This window comes from Quercus robur, chromosome 9, assembly GCF_932294415.1.
Source record: "Quercus robur chromosome 9, dhQueRobu3.1, whole genome shotgun sequence".
NCBI classification, from domain to species: Eukaryota; Viridiplantae; Streptophyta; class Magnoliopsida; order Fagales; family Fagaceae; genus Quercus; species Quercus robur.
In genome coordinates this window covers 4,564,460-4,583,504 of record NC_065542.1, presented here as the reverse complement: position 1 = coordinate 4,583,504, position 19,045 = coordinate 4,564,460, and the positions used below count along the sequence as shown (strand labels likewise).

At 35.2% G+C, this 19,045-nt stretch overlaps 1 protein-coding gene and 1 pseudogene across 12 annotated transcripts in view; one reads left to right on the top strand and one right to left on the bottom strand.

Annotated features, from left to right (window-relative positions):
- LOC126698454 (uncharacterized) overlaps positions 1–19,045 on the bottom strand; it is a 43,199-nt pseudogene that overhangs the window by 697 nt on the left and 23,457 nt on the right.
- The window catches only part of LOC126699247 (12-oxophytodienoate reductase 2-like), a 91,859-nt gene that overhangs the window by 54,036 nt on the left and 18,778 nt on the right, over positions 1–19,045 (top strand). The window contains exons 1-6 of one of the 12 annotated variants that reach the window (XM_050396974.1): positions 13,475–13,740; positions 14,284–14,410; positions 16,198–16,338; positions 16,450–16,580; positions 17,850–18,026; positions 18,207–18,686. The exons of 5 other annotated variants lie outside the window; for them this stretch is intronic. In XM_050396974.1, the coding sequence (XP_050252931.1) occupies positions 14,340–14,410; positions 16,198–16,338; positions 16,450–16,580; positions 17,850–18,026; positions 18,207–18,686 (1,000 nt within the window). In that variant the 5' untranslated portion in view covers positions 13,475–13,740; positions 14,284–14,339. Of the gene's footprint in view, positions 1–13,474; positions 13,741–13,767; positions 13,792–13,980; positions 13,998–14,283; positions 14,411–16,197; positions 16,339–16,449; positions 16,581–17,849; positions 18,027–18,206; positions 18,687–19,045 lie in introns of those variants that run through there. 6 more of the 12 variants (XM_050396981.1, XM_050396973.1, XM_050396975.1 and 3 more) reach the window with 6 other exon arrangements.

The following is a 19,045-nucleotide window of genomic DNA, read 5'->3' as shown; positions in this document are numbered from 1 at the left end:
TAGACCCCTTAAAACACAATTGAATTAACCTAGGTAATTAGCCAAGTTGTTACTTAGTCCAATTAAACAAGTTTAGGTCATCACAATATAAAAGATCAAATCATGCAAAGCAGCGGAAAATAAATAACACAAGATATGATCACACAGGAAACCAAACCGGTAAAAACCTGGGGAGGATTTGACCTAGCTATGCTCAAAGGTAAACTTGAATCCACTATCTTGAAAGAATCGAAGTTCATACAATAAGACTTACAAGCCCCCACGCTCGACTTCTTATTGCTACCAACCAGTAGAACTTATTGACACGACCACATGCAAGCTCCGAATCCACGAACTCCTTCTTTCTTGGATTCACCACCAGATACAAGCACACCCGCTTGTGTTTTCTTTAAGTTTTAATGGCAACAATTGAATTGATCATCAAGGCATAGATAAATCTTCTCCTTGAAAACCTTAAGTTTGTGTAAAGGAAAGCTCCTCTAGATCTCACAAGAGATTTACACAAACCGCAAATATGAGCAACACTAAAACGTGGCTAGGGTTTGCCTTTTATACTTAGGACAAATAAGAAACCCTAAAAATGTTTTAAAAACAAATAGGGCTGAGTTGGACGAATCTGCAGAAAAGCATTCTGCCCGAGCTTTGATCGATCGAGCCTGTCTCTCGACCGATCGAGCCAGGCCGAAAGACACAATGCTTCCTGCTTTAACTCGATTCTAACTTTACATAAAATCACAACTTTGAGCTAGACTTAAAACACTTCTAAACACATTGTTTTGATCATGGTTTGCCAACAATACACATTAGAGTTCTAAATACATAAAATCCTAAACTTTAGAACCTTACAAACTTCCCCTTTGGCAATCCGTGACAAAATACAACTTAGAAGCTCAAAGTTTACAAAATAAAAAGTCCTTTACAAAATAATGCTCATAAAACAAATTCAATCCTAACTACTATCCATCAGTTGCAAGTGTAGACAGCAGCTCAATTGAATCAACCTATATATTTCCTGAAACATTTAAACAAAATGCATAACCGCATGTGTGGAAACAATACAAGTAAACAAAATAACTTCTTGATTTCAAACAACACACAAATAAAGGCATATATCAATGAATAACTCATAAATATAAATCAATAAGCAGTTTGAAACAAGAAACAAATAAAATACCAACAAAACATAAAACTCCCCCTAACATGAATATCCCATCAAAAACACAAGGTAAGAGCTAAAAATGTTAAGTACATAGTGAAGCACCTAGATACAATCTAAAATTCCACAAGCTCCAACCAAAAAACAAATAAACTCCCCCTGAAAACAAAAACCCTACAAAGTACTCCCCCTTTTTATGACGAAATGCCAAAGGGCAAAGAAGATATCCATCATCAAAAGGGAGATGGTCTAAACTGCGCCAACTCCGCACGCAAGGCACGGATCTCATTAAGTACGTCCACCAAAATCTGTCCTTGAGCCGCCTGAATGGTCAAGACATGATCCAACGTGCAACGAATGTCTGAATCATCCGAAGCAGTCGGTGGAGGAACAGCATCAGCAGCAGCAGCAGCACCTGAAGTCTCAGCAGCAGCTGTACCTGTAGAAGAGGAAGGAGGGGGAACACCACTAGATGACGCACCTCTAGGACGAGAAGGAGCAACTCTCAACTGAGCAGCCCTCTGACGAAGAAAAGAGGCACCTATGAGAGTAATCACATGAATAGGCTCACCAGACGGAAAACCATCTAGACCTAAGTAGAGCAAAATCCTATGAATGAAAATATGATGAATCAGTGCATGCCCTACGGCAGAACTCCTATGAACCTCGTTCAAAGAACGAAGGAACAAGTGAGGAAAACTGATAGACACTCCAGAAACAAAAGCGTACAAAAACACACATCGCTCTAGAGGGATGGTGTGGAAGTGAGAGATAGGCCACAAGGAATGACACGCTATCCTAAAGAGGAGATTGGCCGTCTCGGTAAGCTCAGCGGACGTGATCCGAGAATCAGAACCCCACTGGATAGATGACCCAGTGATGTAAGACATGACAACGTCTAAAGAGGGTGACTCATCATAGGGATAGTTAGCATCCCGAACAACCGGCACCCTAAAAGCCTCAGCCACTACCCGAGGGGTAATGGTGAACTCTACACCTCGTATCCAACTCCTAACTAGGGTGTTGGAATCATAGACGTGGCAAGAGATGTTCGAGAAGAACTCTCTAATCAGGGCGGTCGGGGGTGGATGATCTATCTCTAAGAGAGACAACCAACCTCTAGACTCAAAATTGGCCCTAATGGCAGGATCAAGCTGATCTAACACAACAGCTCGCTCAGACCAGATCTTATGCTTACAGTTCAAAGTGTCATAGGCTTCTCTACACTTATCATTCTTAAACAGCTCAACCCTAGTGGGAGACTTAGAGGAAGTGGAAGTAGTCCTATGAGCTCTAGTTTTCCTAGGCATGGTGCTAAGATAACGATCAAAACACAGAGCGAAAGAACAAAAACACAAAACCAAAAACCAAGGGCAGACTGCAAGTTAGAACAAAAATAGAATATAGAATAAAAATCTATATGATGCATGAACAAGTTTAAATGTCATGATGTATGTTCTAATGCAGCGTATTAAGTCCAAAAGGTTCAAATTTCAAAATTGGCTTGAACATTAAGATTTTTAACACAAAAACCCCAAAATTTGGACAACCACTTGATCAATTTGAAAAATATTGATGAATTGATCATTACACATGATATAATAACAAAAATAATGACCAAATACATCAATTGGATAAGCCAATTTGACAAAATCTCCAATTCGGATCAAATTCAAAACCCTCGAATTTTTAATTTTTCAAAAACCACAAAATTGATCAAATTAAACTATAAGGAACATCATTATAGCATCATAGCACAAAAACCCATTGATCAATTTCACAAAAATAGGTTCGAATCATCAAAAACCCCAATATGATGAAAGTTCCGAAAATACCCATGATAATGCATGAAAAATGCATGAAATAAAGAAATAAACTTGAAAAAGAAGGGCAAAAGGGACTTACCGGCCTCCAAGGACAAAAACCTTGCAAAAATCTTGAAGGAAAACGACAAAAAAATGGATGGTGGAGCCTAGAGCCAACGCGGAGAGAGAGAAAAGCAAAGAACTATTTGAAAAGTAACTTTAAAAAAGTCCAATTCTGTCTTTTAAAAAACCTGATTCACAAGTTTCGATCGGTCGAAAATCAGCCTCGACCGGTCGAAACAGACAGAGACTCCCTCTCTCAAATTTTAAAAATTTCGATCGGTCGAAAAACAGAATGGACCGATCGAATTAGGCAGAGGCTCACCATATTTTTGAGGAAAAACACAATTTTTGAAAACAAGTTGATTTAACTCAAAGCATTAAAATTTAAGAACAAAAATGCATGAGTATGAGATGATATGATTTTCAAATCAAGGATTTTAAGCCCAAAATTCCCAAAAACAAAATTTTTGCATTCTCCACAAATTTTCAAGTAACAAATTAAGTTTGCACATAATTCAAAGTATTTGCAAAAACTTGGTTGGTCAAACCATAACCACACACAATAACATGTACAATGTTTAGCAAAGAGTAACTCGTGTAGTGTGTGCAACTAGCAAAAACTTGAGATGCATGTGAGGTGATATGTGAATAGCAATCAATCACAAAGTCTACAAAATTCATCACAAAGAATTTAAAAGAGACTTTCACCTAAAGAGTTACATCATATAACTCCCACATCTCCTAGATCATAAGCTTGCAATCATGTAAGTTTCTTGTATTTATGCCTCATAATATACATTCCAATTTTAAGTTATGTGAGTTTGGCATTAAGCCTAATAGTACACACCAATTTTGATTTTAAGAATTAAGCAATTTAACCCGAGGCTTCACCTTATGCTCTTTTTGTGCATGTGCTACACTTTCTCGAGCACAAAATCTTATGATATGCATTAAGGTGTTCATGATTGGCTAGTGAACAGTGGTGAGATGGTTATTTATGCCTTTCTCTAAAAGTTCAAGTCCAACATTTAAAAAAAATGTGACTTCAAGATTAAGACATAGTAATCAAAAGCCATAAACATTTTTCCCACACAACATGCACTACAAATCTTCAACTAGTAAAGTGCAATAAATAAGTTTATCAAAGCTAAACAAGGTACAAAAGACATGTTATGTGAAAATAAATTGACCAACCTCGTTCTCAAAAACCAAGAAGAATAGTGCAAAACAAAATGTGCTTCCTTTTTCTTCCTTTTTTATTTTATTTTTTATTTTAATAAAAATAAAAAACACCTAGAATGAAATGCATGAATGTTATGTTATGCAAATCCTAGAAACACAAAAAACAAAACAAAAACAAGGAACAATGGTCACAAAGGGTAGAGCAAATGAAGCACAAGGACCATGTCAGAAAGACTCAGTTAGGTCGAGTCTTTTGCATCCAAAACCTTTTAGATGCACCACGAGCATTGGAGTTCTTATTCACTTGAGAATGATTACCAACTCCAGGATTGGAATAAAGGTTTAAAGCCTTTACCAAATCACCAATAAGTACCATAGGATCAAGTGCTTGAGGCACAGGTACTTTTGGTTTGTTAGCTCTCTTAGCAGCTTGCAGCTTGTAGCAATTTGGACGGATGTGTCCAGACTTTTCACAAAAGTGACAAACCCATGCAGGTTTATCATGTGTCTTATCCTTAGATAGGGTAGGCTTCTTAGGCTTAGATTCTTTCAGATCAACCCTAATCTTCCTAGATGATGAACCTTCTAAGGGTTTAGCAACCTCACTCACAAAGGGTTTGACAGTTTCACTCACTATCTCACTCACTGAAGGTTCAGAAGAAGAAGATGAAAGAACAAACTTAGTGGAATGGGGAGCGGACACAGAGATGCTATCTACATAACCTAATCCAGTTTTGTCAGAAGACGACTTTTGAACACTCAGCATTTTATCAAGTTTAGAACTAGCAGATCTAGTAACAGATAAATCAAGTTCCAAAGATTTAACTTTATCAAGCAAAAGCATGTTTTCAATTTTCACATTGTTCAAAAGATCATTAGCATCAAACAATTTAACAAGCAAATTTTTCTTTTCAAGCTCAAGAGATTCAATTTTCTTTAGGCCAAGTTTAACATTTATAGCATCCTTTGCAGCAACTTTGCAAAGTTTGTTATAGGCCTCTTAAAGATCTGCATCTTCAGAGAGTTCCCCATTAGAAAGGTTCTCTTCAACAGATATGCCCTCATCAACTACAGCAGTAGCAGTGAAAGCAATGAAGTTTCCATCCTCATCACAATCAGACTCATGATTAGAAACTTCACCGTCACTAAGGGTTACAGCCATAGCCTTACCCTTAGACTTCAAATAGGTTGGACATTCAGATTTCATGTGTCCATACCCTTGACATCCAAAACACTGAGAGCCCAAGGAATTATTGGAAGATTGACCTACTCTTTTTCTAGGCTTATCATTGTTGTTAACCTTAGTGGGATCATGCTTCCTAAAATTTCTAGGTTCAGCAGTGTTTGTGCCTCTTGCCTTTCTATTGCTCTGATACCACTTGACAGTTTTTAGACCCCTTAAAACACAATTGAATTAACCTAGGTAATTAGCCAAGTTGTTACTTAGTCCAATTAAACAAGTCTAGGTTATCACAATATAAAAGATCAAATCATGCAAAGCAGCGGAAAATAAATAACACAAGATATGATCACCTAGGAAACCAAACCGGTAAAAACTTGGGGAGGATTTGACCTAACTATCCTCAAGATAAACTTGAATCCACTATCTTGAAAGAATCGAAGTTCATAAAATAAGACTTACAAGCCCCCACGCTCGACTTCTTATTGCTACCAACCAGTAGAACTTACTGACACGACCACGTGTAAGCTCCGAATCCATGGACTCCTTCTTTCTTGGATTCACCACCAGATACAAGCACATCCGCTTGTGTTTTCTTTAAGCTTTAATAGTAGCAACTGAATTGATCATCAAGGAATAGATAAATCTTCTCCTTGAAAACCCTAAATTTGTGTAAAGGAAAGCTCATCTAGATCTCACAAGAGATTTACACAAACCGCAAATATGAGCAACACTAAAACGTGGCTAGGGTTTGCCTTTTATACTTAGGACAAATAAGAAACCCTAAAAACGTTTTAAAACAAATAGGGCTGAGTTGGACGAATCTGCAGAAAAGCATTCTGCCCGAGCTTCGATCGATCGAGCCTGTCTCTCGACCGATCAAGCCAGGCCGAAAGGCACAATGCTTCCTGCTTTAACTTGATTCCAACTTTACATAAAATCACAACTTTGATCTAGACATAAAACACTTCTAAACACATTGTTTTGATCATGGTTTGCCAACAATACACATTAGAGTTCTAAATACATAAAATCCTAAACTTTAGAACCTAACAGTGAACTTAGCAATTAGCCAAATTTTATGTGTCCACATTTGCATATCATTCCTTTGTGTGTGTGTGATTTCAACTAGGATTCCATAACAAATTCGATAATGGCTAAGTTACTAAAAATATCATAATTACCTGGTAGAAGTATAATCGACTAGGGAGAGCACCCACATCAAGCACCAAAGTCCTAGAGTCTCTAACCCATCCATCTCCTTGCTTTTCAGGATATCCATGCACAGCCCATTCAGGATGTGGCAGAATTTGCACCAGTTCCTGTGCCTGTGGATTACTATATGGATCACAGATATCATATGGTTCCTCCAGATAATTGGCATTTCCTGGGCTGTAGTAGAGATGATAAGCAGAATATGGAAACTGAGATGTCTCATTTCTGTATATTTTCTCACCAGTACGACTAACATGGTAAGGAGGGCAGGAGACCAGGTTATTAGCATGGCACCAGCTTGTAGTAGCTGGGTTTATTATCATTTTGTTGTATCTAGTCACATCTGTCAGAACATGACCATCACATGGATCTCCATTGTTCTTCCAACAGCTTCCTATATCAAGAAGATAAAATTGACTGTTGGGCCCTCCTCCTTGTTTGACAGCAAGTGTCACCTTTACCTTGAAGTTTGGAGATTCTGGCAACTAAAAATGATATCCCAAAAGACAAATTCATTAACCCTAGAATATAATAAACTAGTAAAAGTGTCAATTACAGCAGATCATAAAACCTTGATCAACAAAAAGTAGGGAGAGCATCTAACCAACCCCAATTAGTTAGATCAAGGATTCATTGAGTTTAAGAGAGATCATCTAAATTTTATGAATTATTAATTTACTTGTTATACATTGAGATACATAAATTTCAAATCAACTGACATTCTGATTTCTCTCAAGGGTAGTGTGATCAGTAAGAATTCATTTATAGAGACAACGTGTTTAGAGAACAAATTTTTCCTGCTAGCAAGAAACAAGTGAAGATAAGGAATAAACCTTTCTTATGATTCCACGGCCACTGTAGTGATAACCTCCATTAAATCCTTCAGTTGCATCTACACATAGATACAACATAAGCCAAGGATACTTTGAAGATGTTGTTAATCTTTATGAGAAAACCCAATTTCCTGTGCTCAGATTCTTCTGCCATGTGACCGAGAAGTATGATTTATTGCCTACACCTTTGCTTAAATTGGCATCAAGGTCATATGTTCCATAAAATCCCCCTGTTAAAGACTCTATTTGGTCCCCTGAAGAAACCAATCTTGTATAATTATGGTATACAAGTGGTTGATTCATACACCCCTCACCGAAGCATGGAAAATTTCTCTTTGTTATGATTTTACCGACATTCTTGCCATTCTCAGGACAAAGGGTAGTATTCTTGTCAAAGTTTCCATTCTTGAGCATAATCATCCAGAAGTACCATGGATCTGAGGAATCTTGCACCTCACACAGAGAAGCAAGATACTTTTCCTTTTCCACAGCAAACAGGTCAGGGTCCATGTATGGCTTGAATCTCGTTACAGGAAACTAATCACCAGCCCCTAAGCTGTTATCTGATTCATTCACTTTGTGATGAACTTCGCACTTTGTGGTGCGGCCCAAGGAATCTGATTACAGAAGCATAAAACTAACAATGGCCTCAAAGTAAAGAATCAATGTAGTAGATGATTACATTCAATTATATACTATATAATTCACTGTTATCTTAGCTAAATCAAGTATAGGTTCTTCAAAAGAGTTGGTTGGATAAAAGTGTACATATAGCAAAACTGAATGGTGGAAAAACTGATGGATTAAGGGGATTTTAAAATATAATATAAGCATTACCAAAAGAAAGATGACGTGTGTCATAAATCGATAGAAGCTAGGCCAGTTAATGGCTATGCAGATGTTTCAGAACAATTATCCATTTAAGTTCCTTGAAACATAACTGTGGAGTAAGGAAAGATAAGGAAGTGGGAAATGATAGGTCTTTTATACGCTAAACTTTCAATAAGAATCATGGAAGAGGTCAACGGTTCAAATATCCCCTACCAACTCCCATTGGATTCACTTATCTAGTAAGGGAAAATACATACATACATATATATATATATATATTATAAGAAGTTATGCATCTCAATATTACACTATGCAAATGGAAAACAACACCTTGGTCTAATGTTTTTTCAACAAGTCCCAGAAATACCCTCTTTGGCTTTCCAAAGGAGCAAAAAAAACAAGCAAAGTACACAGTAGGGAATACCAAATATCAAGAACAAGCCTATAAATATGAACACGCATTGTTATATGTAAAATAAATTTCTAAAGTCACAATTTCATTTCATCATCCAAGCTTTGATCAAAGTAAGTTAAGTTGGCATTTATTCCATTGTCACCGTAGCGAATCAAACCATGGTGACAAATTTTGGTATTGAGTGTCAATTAGCATCAAGATAATTTAGACCCCGGAAACCATACCTGAATTACTGAAAATAATTAGCAGAGAAAGGTTAAGGATAAAACTGCAAGCTGAAAGCTGATAGTTTTGATTCTGTCTTTTATGTATTGGACACAAAGATTAACAGAACTAATTCACCCTATTCTGTGCATAAAAATTCATCAAATTTATTGTTCCAAGTTTTAACATGCTTCATTTTGTTTCTTACTTATCTTTTCTGGTATTTTCTTAAAGCAAAACGTGGTCTTACATTTATTGCACAAGCCATTCTTTTTTGTTTTTCTCAACCAAAAAAAAAAAAAAAAAAAACTTAGTGTTCTTTGCTGCAGCTTTGTAGGTGTAGGAAAAAGGTAAGCTTATGATATAAACATTGGTTGAAAAGAGAGGTGCACGAATTAAGAATAATGTAGGCCCTGAACTTGAAACTAAGTATTTTCAAATTTCAGGTGCACGGCAAATTAGCTATGAATGATATAGAAATTGTCATAATTGAAGGGCCTATAGGATCTTTGAGGTTCTCCTACCCCACTCCAGTACTGCATTTTGTGAAATTACTTTAACGATGAACAAACTCTAAAGGAAAAAAAAAAGAAATTATAGATCAAGTCAAACATTCTCTTTCTCTGTCTCTGTCTCAGTCTCTGTCATTCTCTCATTTAGATTTTTATTTGTCTACTCAAAAGGAAAAGCATTATATTATATGCAGAGTTTTTCTGATTTTGTGTTTTTCTTCAGCTTCTCAAACCTTATTTAAAAGTTTATATTTTAGCAATCCACAGGTGAAGCTGTGAAGCTGTCCTTATCTCTACCATAACCATTCAAAAATGAATTGTTTGATTTGGTTTCATTTGTTACTTGCCTTATTTTATTTTATTTTTTTGGTATCTAGTATAACATATAGAAAGGGGTTGAATCATATTATTCTTCCCGACTTTGCTACAGGAAATATATATTTGATTCTTATAGGGTACTACTTTCTTCATTAGAAAGATTTCTTGCTTGATTTACTCAAGTTATCATTTAATTTGTATTTTCAAAGTTGTTTTGGCACCATTGACCAAACAAAGATCTTATGGCAATGTTCCTTAGCCACATGCTATCTTATATTATTCTCAGAGAACCTCCAAAGGTGGTCTACTGATAGCTGAAGCCATTGGAGCTTTTGACACTGCTCAAGGGTGTCAAAGTTTGAAGGTAAATGAAAGCATATCAAGATGAGATATCAGAATAGGCAGAGAGGCAGAGCATTGGGGCAGAGTATTCTTGTGTTTTGTCATTAAACGACAATTGCCTCAGCTACAAATACGACCTGTAGCTTTTTGTAACAATATAATTAGTTTACATGTAGCTTTTCTGTTGTAGTGTAGTTAGTTTATTTGTATTAACATGTGTAAGGTGATGATTAGTGGTTTGTTGTAATGATCAGATGGTGTGAAGTTGATCCGTGTAATTAGGAAGTGGTTTAGAGGTGGTTAGATAATTTTCTTAATTCTTTAGGCTATATATAATTTTTCTGTAACTATTTGTCATATTCAATTTTTCAGAAATTCTCAGAGCTTCTAAACTTGATTCTCTTTCTTTCTCTCTCTCTCTCTCTTTCTCTCTAGCTTCACTGTGTTTGTTACACTCTGTTTTCTGTTAAAGGGTAATCAATTTCTTACCATGTTTCACACTGAAAGGCAATCTCCATTTTGAGGGTTCCCTTTCTTGCCTCGAAAATTTTTATGACTTCTTAGGTTTCTTTGTTATTGTAAAGGTATCCAAACACACTTGGTATATGGACAAAATAGCAAGTTGAAGCCTGGATACCCATTGTAGATGCTATTCATGCCAAAGGTGGAGTTTTCTTTTGTCAAATTTGGCATACGGGGAGGGTTTCAAAGCAAGATTTGTCTTTGACTGAGACCACCTTTATATCTTCTCTTCTAATATTGCTTGTTGACAATTAAACTTTTGTAATGGATGGAGAGAGTTGAATGTTTTGTAATATGCTAAATTATAAAGACTATGTGGTAAATGATTCATGAATTGAGTAGATTTGGGTTTTCTATACCAGATTGTGCTATTTAACCATTGATTGCTGTTGATCCTAAAGGAAGTATTGCATGTGAACCTATTTGGTAGAGAATCAAATTGGATGGAAGTTTTTATTGACTGCTGAAATAACCATTCGTTGGTACTGTAGAATGCTATTCCCTGCATAATAAGTGTCACATTTGAAATAGAAACATACTTTTTGAGGAAGAGCATTATTTGGATTGACTCTCATTTTGGAGAAAGTAAAATTAACAAAAGTGATGATCATTGTTGGATTGAGGGAGTAAAGGAAATTTATGCAACAATATAATTATTTTGTTGCATTATCTTCTCTACAGTAAGTGGTTTTTTTTTTAATTACTAGGGGGGCTTTTATGATGATCATTGCCTCAGTGGAAGGGGCATCTTCTATTATAAGTCCAATATGTTAATGTAGTTTTGTTTTTAGGATACGAATAAGGTGACACCCAATGCTTTAACATAATCAAATCACCATGGTTAGTTGGACAAAAAGCTAATGTTGTTGCCATTTTAGCTAAAAAGGATGTTTTATGTCACCATTGAATAGAATATTATTTAGTCATTTCAGTAGAAAAGGTTAGAGTGGTGGCTGCATGCCACTTTTTCAAAAGCATGGTTCTTTCAGTTGGTTGGTCTTTCAAAATCTTCGTAGGTTTTTTTTAGGCATGCAGACACCACTTGCTCTAAATCAGTTGTCAAAATCATTATTGAGTCCTATATCTATGGTAGTCACAGACAACCAACCACCACTTTTTGGCGTGTTAGACAGCCCTAAGATCATGAGCTTTCCTTCTTTTTTTTTTTTTTATTAAATGTAATAAGATCTTGAAATTTCCTTTTTTGGAGTGGAATATTTATGGAGCCCCATCCTTACTGTACAATCATGTGAAATACATAATGGAGCTATTATACCTTCATGATCCAAAAGAAGTATTAATTTTGTCTCTATCTATTTTTTTTTTTTTTGGTTTTCAAATCAATGAAGGTCTTGTCAATTACTTCTTTAGATAATTTTTTTTAAATAAAAATTAAATCTTTGTGTAGAAACATCTTTTTCAAAGTAATTTATCGGATCATAACTCTCATTTTTCTAATTCTTTTAAGTGGTGATGAATGATTTCTAAAACATGGTAAACTTTCTCCCCCTTTAAGTGGTGATGTGGCTTTTTGAAATAGGTGTCACTCATTTATTGGGTAGGAAATATCAAAACAGATATTGAGTTGGTATTACCGAAACATGGTATACTTTCTCACACTGGGGGCCAAACTTTTCTTGAGGGTTCAATGTATAGCGTAGAATCTGTGAATAAGTCTTGTGCCACATAATGTGGCACAATAAATGCCACAATTCGCCTATGTGGAAAGTTGTGGTTGGTAAAAGGGTGTCTCCATATGGACCCACAACTATCCCTCCACCAACCACAATTCATCACATAATCTAGTTGTGACATTTATTGTGCCACTTTATGTGGCACTAGACTTATTCTAGGGGTATGTAGAAAACTCGCCAACCTGCCAAACCCAACCCAACCCAACCCGCCTGGTTGGGTCAGTTTTTAGGGCTTGGTGGGTTGGATTAGATTACAAAAAAATTTTTAATAGCGGGTCGGGTTAGGTTTGGGTCATAAAATTACAAACTCGCCAAACCCGACCCGACCCACCCATATTTTAATATATGTTTCAAATATATTATATATTTAATAAATTTTTAAAAAAACCAGCTGTAGAGCACTTCCTCGATTCCTACTATCATATATAATATAAAATCCTATTTGTTCTTTTAATACATATTCAAATATATTATATAATTAATAAAAAAATTAAAAATTTTAGATATATTTTGTTTATAACTGAGATAGGAACTCATGTATACTTTGTTTATAAGTGAATTAGAATATTAGTTCATTTATATTTTGTTTATCAACTCAGTTGAATACTTAAACATATTTTGTTTACAACTAAATTGGAATATTAGTTTATATATTAATGTATATTTTATATTTCAACTCAGATGGTAAATGTGATGTATTTTTTTCAGCTCAATTTAATAATAATAGTATTAAAAAAAATTGTCTAATTCATGAGTTCAACCTAATCCAACCCAACTCATATGGATTGGGTTGAATTGGGTTAAATTTTTTTTTAACCTACCATAATGAATTTAGTCAAAAAGTCCATTCAACTCGACCAATGCACATTCCAAACTTATTTAGAATCTGTAGACCCATTCCCATCCACAACCACGTAGTTCCAAACGTCACCACAGACATCAGGCACTGTGAGAAAAGTTATGAACACCTTTTTAAAGCAAACTTCGTTGTCCAAGAGCATCTGCAGCCCAAATGCTATACTGTATATATTGATGTATTTTACCGTCACAACTTTAAAATACTGTTCCAGGCCAACTTGCAAAATGTGCCGATTGTTAAAAATTTTACAATATTAATATAGTATCATCCTATTTTTAGGATAGTACTGTAACAAGATTGTATAATTAAAAATTATTATTATATTATCTCTGATTCTTTTCTCTCTTTCCTCTCTCATTCTCTCTCTTTTCTTCTTCACTCTTGTTTGTTCTCTTCTCTTCAGACCCAAAACCATGGTGGACATGAACGCCATCACCAAGCCACCATGGCTGGATCCACTGTCACAGGCCCCACCGCAAGCCACCGTCAAGGCCACCACAAGCCACCTGACCAAGCCTCTCTCTTCTCTCTCATCCTTTCTCTCTCTCGCCATCGCTGCCAACGCCAAGCTTCTCGTCTTCTCCGTGGATCGTCTTCTCTGAGTTCTGGGTAGGGTTTTTTTTTTTTTTTTTGGCTGTGACCGGTGCTTAAAGGAATTGGGTATGGCATTTTGCTATTGGTTTGATTTGATTTTGGGATGGATTTTTTTTGTGGGTTCATGGTGGTGGAGTTGGGGATTGCCGTGGTTTGGTTTGATTTTGATTTTGATTTTGTGGGTTGCCAGAGTTTGTGGCTGGAGTTTCAAGAAAACAACAGTTTGGGTATGTTCTTCGTGGTGGTGGTGGTGGTAGCAGGTGGTTGCAGAGGTGACGTGGGGTTTTGGGTTTTTGTTTTTATTTGGGTTTTGTGATATATTATTTTATTGTATAAAAATAATATTTTAACTTGTTGTATTTGCAAATAAAAGTTTGAATGCTGGAAGATTGTAAAATTGTATCGTATAATTAAGTAATTTTTTGGGATTTGAATAGAATAACATTTTGGACTGCATTATTGGAAGACTTTTTTGACACAAATCTTTAATGTTTTTTCATTTCTATAAATACCCATTTGTGTAACAAGCATTTCATTCCCACTTTTGTCTGAAATCAGGAACAGAAGCAAGGTACTAGCATTCAACAGGAAAGAATAGAATAGAATCATTATAAATGGCTGCTGAAGCTGCCACCATTCCTCTTCTTACTCCTTGCAAACTGGGCAAGTTCAACCTTTCCCGTTGGTATACCAACACACCCTGCAAAGTACTTTTTTTGTTTTTGTTTTTTTTTTTTTTTTTTTTTTTTTGTTTAGTATGATCTGAATTGTTAATATGTGTGATGGGTTTTGAATTTTTTTTTTTTTTGGGGTCTTTTTTGGATGAAATTATGTTATTGGTTTTCTTTTTTTTACTTTGGTTTTGTAAAAAAAAAGGGTGTTTGTGACATATCCCAGTTGGGATAATGAATTGTTTTATTTACAAAGGTTTCAACTTTCAAGAAATCGTAGTTTATGATAATATATATGTCGGTTACATAACACTTGCCCTTTTGAGCATTTTCTTGTCAGTTCACATCTGTGTTTGTTTTGTGTTTAACCAAGAAATGACACATTTTTTTTAGGAATTCTCTATATTAATCTGCTAAAAGTGTGAGACTTCTGCTAATTTTTTTATAATGTTAAGATTGATGAACTTCCTTGGAACTGCATTAGCTGTCTTGCTGAGCTCTACTCATTTAATGAGTTGTTAGTGATGACTTTTTCCTTTGATCTCAAAAGGACAATAAATCTGTCATTTGGTTTATCTGGATTTTGTAAATCATCTCTATTGTGTAAATTGGTTTTAGATTTGCAGATTAAGGTATCTGATCACCTTGGCTGTCAGGGTTCTGTGTTTTCAGAACCTCCTAAGTAATGTATTTGTAGCTTCATCATGACATTGAGAGTGCTTACATCTATTTACAGTTGCTTTGATTATATAAGATATCAATCTATAGTTATAAAATCATTTCTCAACAATTTTGTTCTGACTTTTTTGGGGCTGGGGAGGCTGGATGAAATCCATCTATTTATCAGTGTTATGTTGATAAGTATGGCCACAAATTCTGTATGGTGAAAAGTAATCCAATTTGGCTCTCTCCTCTATATCCTAGAACAGTTCCCAAGTCATTCTTGAAATGCTCTATGTTCTCATTTGATAATCTAGGACCTACATGTAATTAACAGAACTAATCACCTTATTCTGTCCATAAAAATTCATCAAATTATTTGGTCCAAGCTTTTACTATTTCATCATTCATCTGTAATATCTCCTTCTCCATTTTCATACTTCATTTTGTTTCTTACTTAACTTATTTTACACTAAGCCTAGGCTAGGTTTGGATACAATAAGGGTTGAAATGTCATGAAGCAGCCACGTTCGAAGTTCATACTACACAAAGATATACTTACGTTCTTTCCAAAATGCTCTCATTAGAGTTGTTAAGTTTTATGTTTGCAAACATTCGTAAACTTAGTGCTCTTTGCTGCAGCTTTGTTGGTATTGGAAAAGCGTAAGCTTTTGATGTAGACATAGGTTGAAAAGGGACATACACAAATTAAAAACAACATAGGCCCTGAACTTGAAACTATGTATTTTCAAATTTCAAGTGCATAGCAAATTATCTATGAATGATAGATAATTTGTGATAGTTGAAGGACCTATAGAATCTTTGAGGTTCTCCTCCCCCACTCAAGTACTGCATTTTGTGAAATTTATCTTTAATACATGACAATATGGTTGTACACTTTAACGATGAACAAACTCTAAAAAAAAAAAAAAATGAATTGTTTGATTTGGTTTCAGTTGTTATTTGCCTTTTTTTACTTATTAGTATCTATTATAACATATAGAAAAGGGGCTTAATCATATTATTCTTCCAGCCTTTGCTACGGGCAATATATATTTGATTCTTATAGGGTACTACTTTCTTCAGTTAGAAAGATTTCTTACTGGATCTACTCAATTTATCATTTAATTTGTATTTTCAGGGTTGTTTTGGCACCATTGACCAGACAGAGATCTTATGGCAATGTTCCTCAGCCACATGCTATCTTATATTATTCTCAAAGAACCTCCAAAGGTGGTCTACTAATAACTGAAGCCACTGGAGTTTCTGACACTGCTCAAGGGTAATCAATTTCTTACCATGTTTCACACTGATTGACAATCTCCATTTTGAGGGTTCCCTTTCTTGCCTTGAAAATTTTTATGACTTCTTAGGTTTCTTTGCTATCGTAAAGGTATCCAGACACACCTGGTATATGGACAAAAGAGCAAGTTGAAGCATGGAAACCCATCGTAGATGCTGTTCATGCCAAAGGTGGAGTTTTCTTTTGTCAAATTTGGCATGTGGGGAGGGTTTCAAATCAAGGTTTGTCTTTGACTGACAAACCTTCTTAGGATTCTTTTATTGCTTGTTGACAATTGAACTTTTGTAATGGATGGAGAGAGTTGAATGTTTTGTAATATGCTAAATTACAAAGACTTTATGGTAAATGATTCATGAATTGAGTAGATTTGGGTTTTCTATACCACATTGTCACATTGTGCTACTCAACTATTGATTGCTGTTGATCCTAAAGGAAGTATTGCATATGAACCTATTTGGTAAAGATCAAATTAGATGGAAGTTTTGATTGACTGCTGAAATTACCATGCGTTGGTGCTGTAGAATGCTATTCCCTACAAAATGAGTGTCACATTTGAAAAGAAGCATACTTTTTGAGGAAGAGCATCAATTGGCTTAACTATCATTTTAGAGAGTAAAATAAGCAAAAGTGATGATCATTGTTGGATTGACGGAGTAAAAGGAAAATTTATGCAACAATATAATTATTTTAAAAAACTATTGATCTATCATTGTAGTGGTGTTATTTTTTGCATTATCTTCTCTACTATAAATGGATTTTTTATTTCAGGGGGCCTTTTATGATGATAATTGCCTCAGTGGAAGGGGCATCCTCCATTATAAGTGTGATATGTTAATGTCATTTTGTTTTTAGGATACGAATAAGGTGACACCCACTGCTTTAAAGAAATCGAATCAGTGGAGGTGGTTGGACAAAAAGCTAATGATGTTGTTATTTCAGCTAAAAAGGCATTTTTGTATCACCATTGAATAGAATGTTATTTAGTCATTTCAGTAGAAAAGGTCAGAGAGGATGGTTGCATATCACTTTTCAAAAGCATGGTTCTTTTAGTTGGTTGGTCTTTCAAAATCTTTGTACTTGCTGTTTTAGATATGCAGACACCACTTGCTCTAAATCAATTGTCAAAATCATTATTGAGTCCTATATCTATGGAACCCCATCCTTGTACTGTACAATCAAGTGAAATACATAATGGAGCTATTATGCCTTCTTGATCCAAAAGAAGCATTAATTTTGCATCTTATTATTATTATTATTATTTTTTGTGATTTTTTAAATCAATAATGGTCTTGTCAATTACTTCTCCAGATAAATGTTTTTTTTTTAAGAAAAAAAGAAATCTTTGCAAAGAAAAGAAAGATCATTTTCTAAATAACTTAACAGATCATAACTCTCATTTTTTCTAATTCTTTAAGTGGTGATTGATGATGTCTTATCAAACTCATTTGAATTATTTGGATATTTATTTTTCTTTATTTTGATGTCTACAGGTTTTCAGCCAAATGGTCAAGCCCCAATTTCTTCCTCTAACAGGCCTTTGACCCCGCAAATTAAAGCTAATGGAATTGACGTTGCAGACTTCACTCCCCCAAGGTGGCTAAGGATAGAGGAAATTCCTCAAATTGTCAATGATTTTAGGCTTGCTGCAAGGAATGCTATTGAAGCTGGTAAGTTCTTTTCATGTGTTTATATAAGATAAAAGATATTTGATTGGTCAAATGTACGAGGGAGTGAAGGAATGTACTTTGTACTTTATGAAAGAAAACTGAAAGAACAATGGGGCTCATGGTTACCTTTGTTATTACATATTCCCTTCATTAAAATGTCATTATTTGTTTTATACACAGGCTTTGATGGAATAGAGATCCATGGGGCTCATGGTTACCTAATTGACCAATTTATGAAAGATCAAGTGAATGATCGAACAGATCAATATGGTGGATCCCTTGAAAATCGTTGCCGGTTTGCTCTGGAAATAGTTGAAGCTGTTTCTAATGAGATAGGAGCAGACAGGGTTGGAATAAGGCTATCTCCTTTTGCAGACTACGTGCAATCTGGAGACTCAAATCCAGTAGCTTTGGGCCTTTACATGGCTGAATCCTTAAACAAATATGAGATTCTTTATTGCCACATGGTTGAGCCAAGAATGAACACAGCTAGAGAAAAGAGTGTAAGTCCCCATGGTCTTGTGCTAATGAGAGAGGCTTTTAAGGGTAACTTTATTGTTGCTGGGGGTTATGACAGGGAAGATGGGAACAAAGCTATTGCTGAAAACCATGCAGATCTTGTTGCTTATGGTCGTCATTTTCTAGCCAATCCAGATTTGCCTAAGAGATTTAAGCTCAATGCTCCACTCAACAAGTACAACAGAGACACATTCTACACCTCTGACCCTATCCTTGGATACACTGATTATCCATTCCTTGAAGAAATTGCTTAGGTTTTCAACAAGGAGAGTGAAAATAAATTGTCCAAAAACATTGCCCTATGTAATTCCTTTCTTGTTTTTAGTGTTTTCATTGTACTGTACAAGTGCAACAAAAAGATTTGATATATCTAAATAATTTTGAAGTGGCTATTCTCTTCTAGTGATAATATTGTTGGTGCTGATCTGCTGCTGTGCCAGACTAATCATGATTTTGAAGCATAATATGGCTATTACAAGCAATGATTCTTTACTTAAATT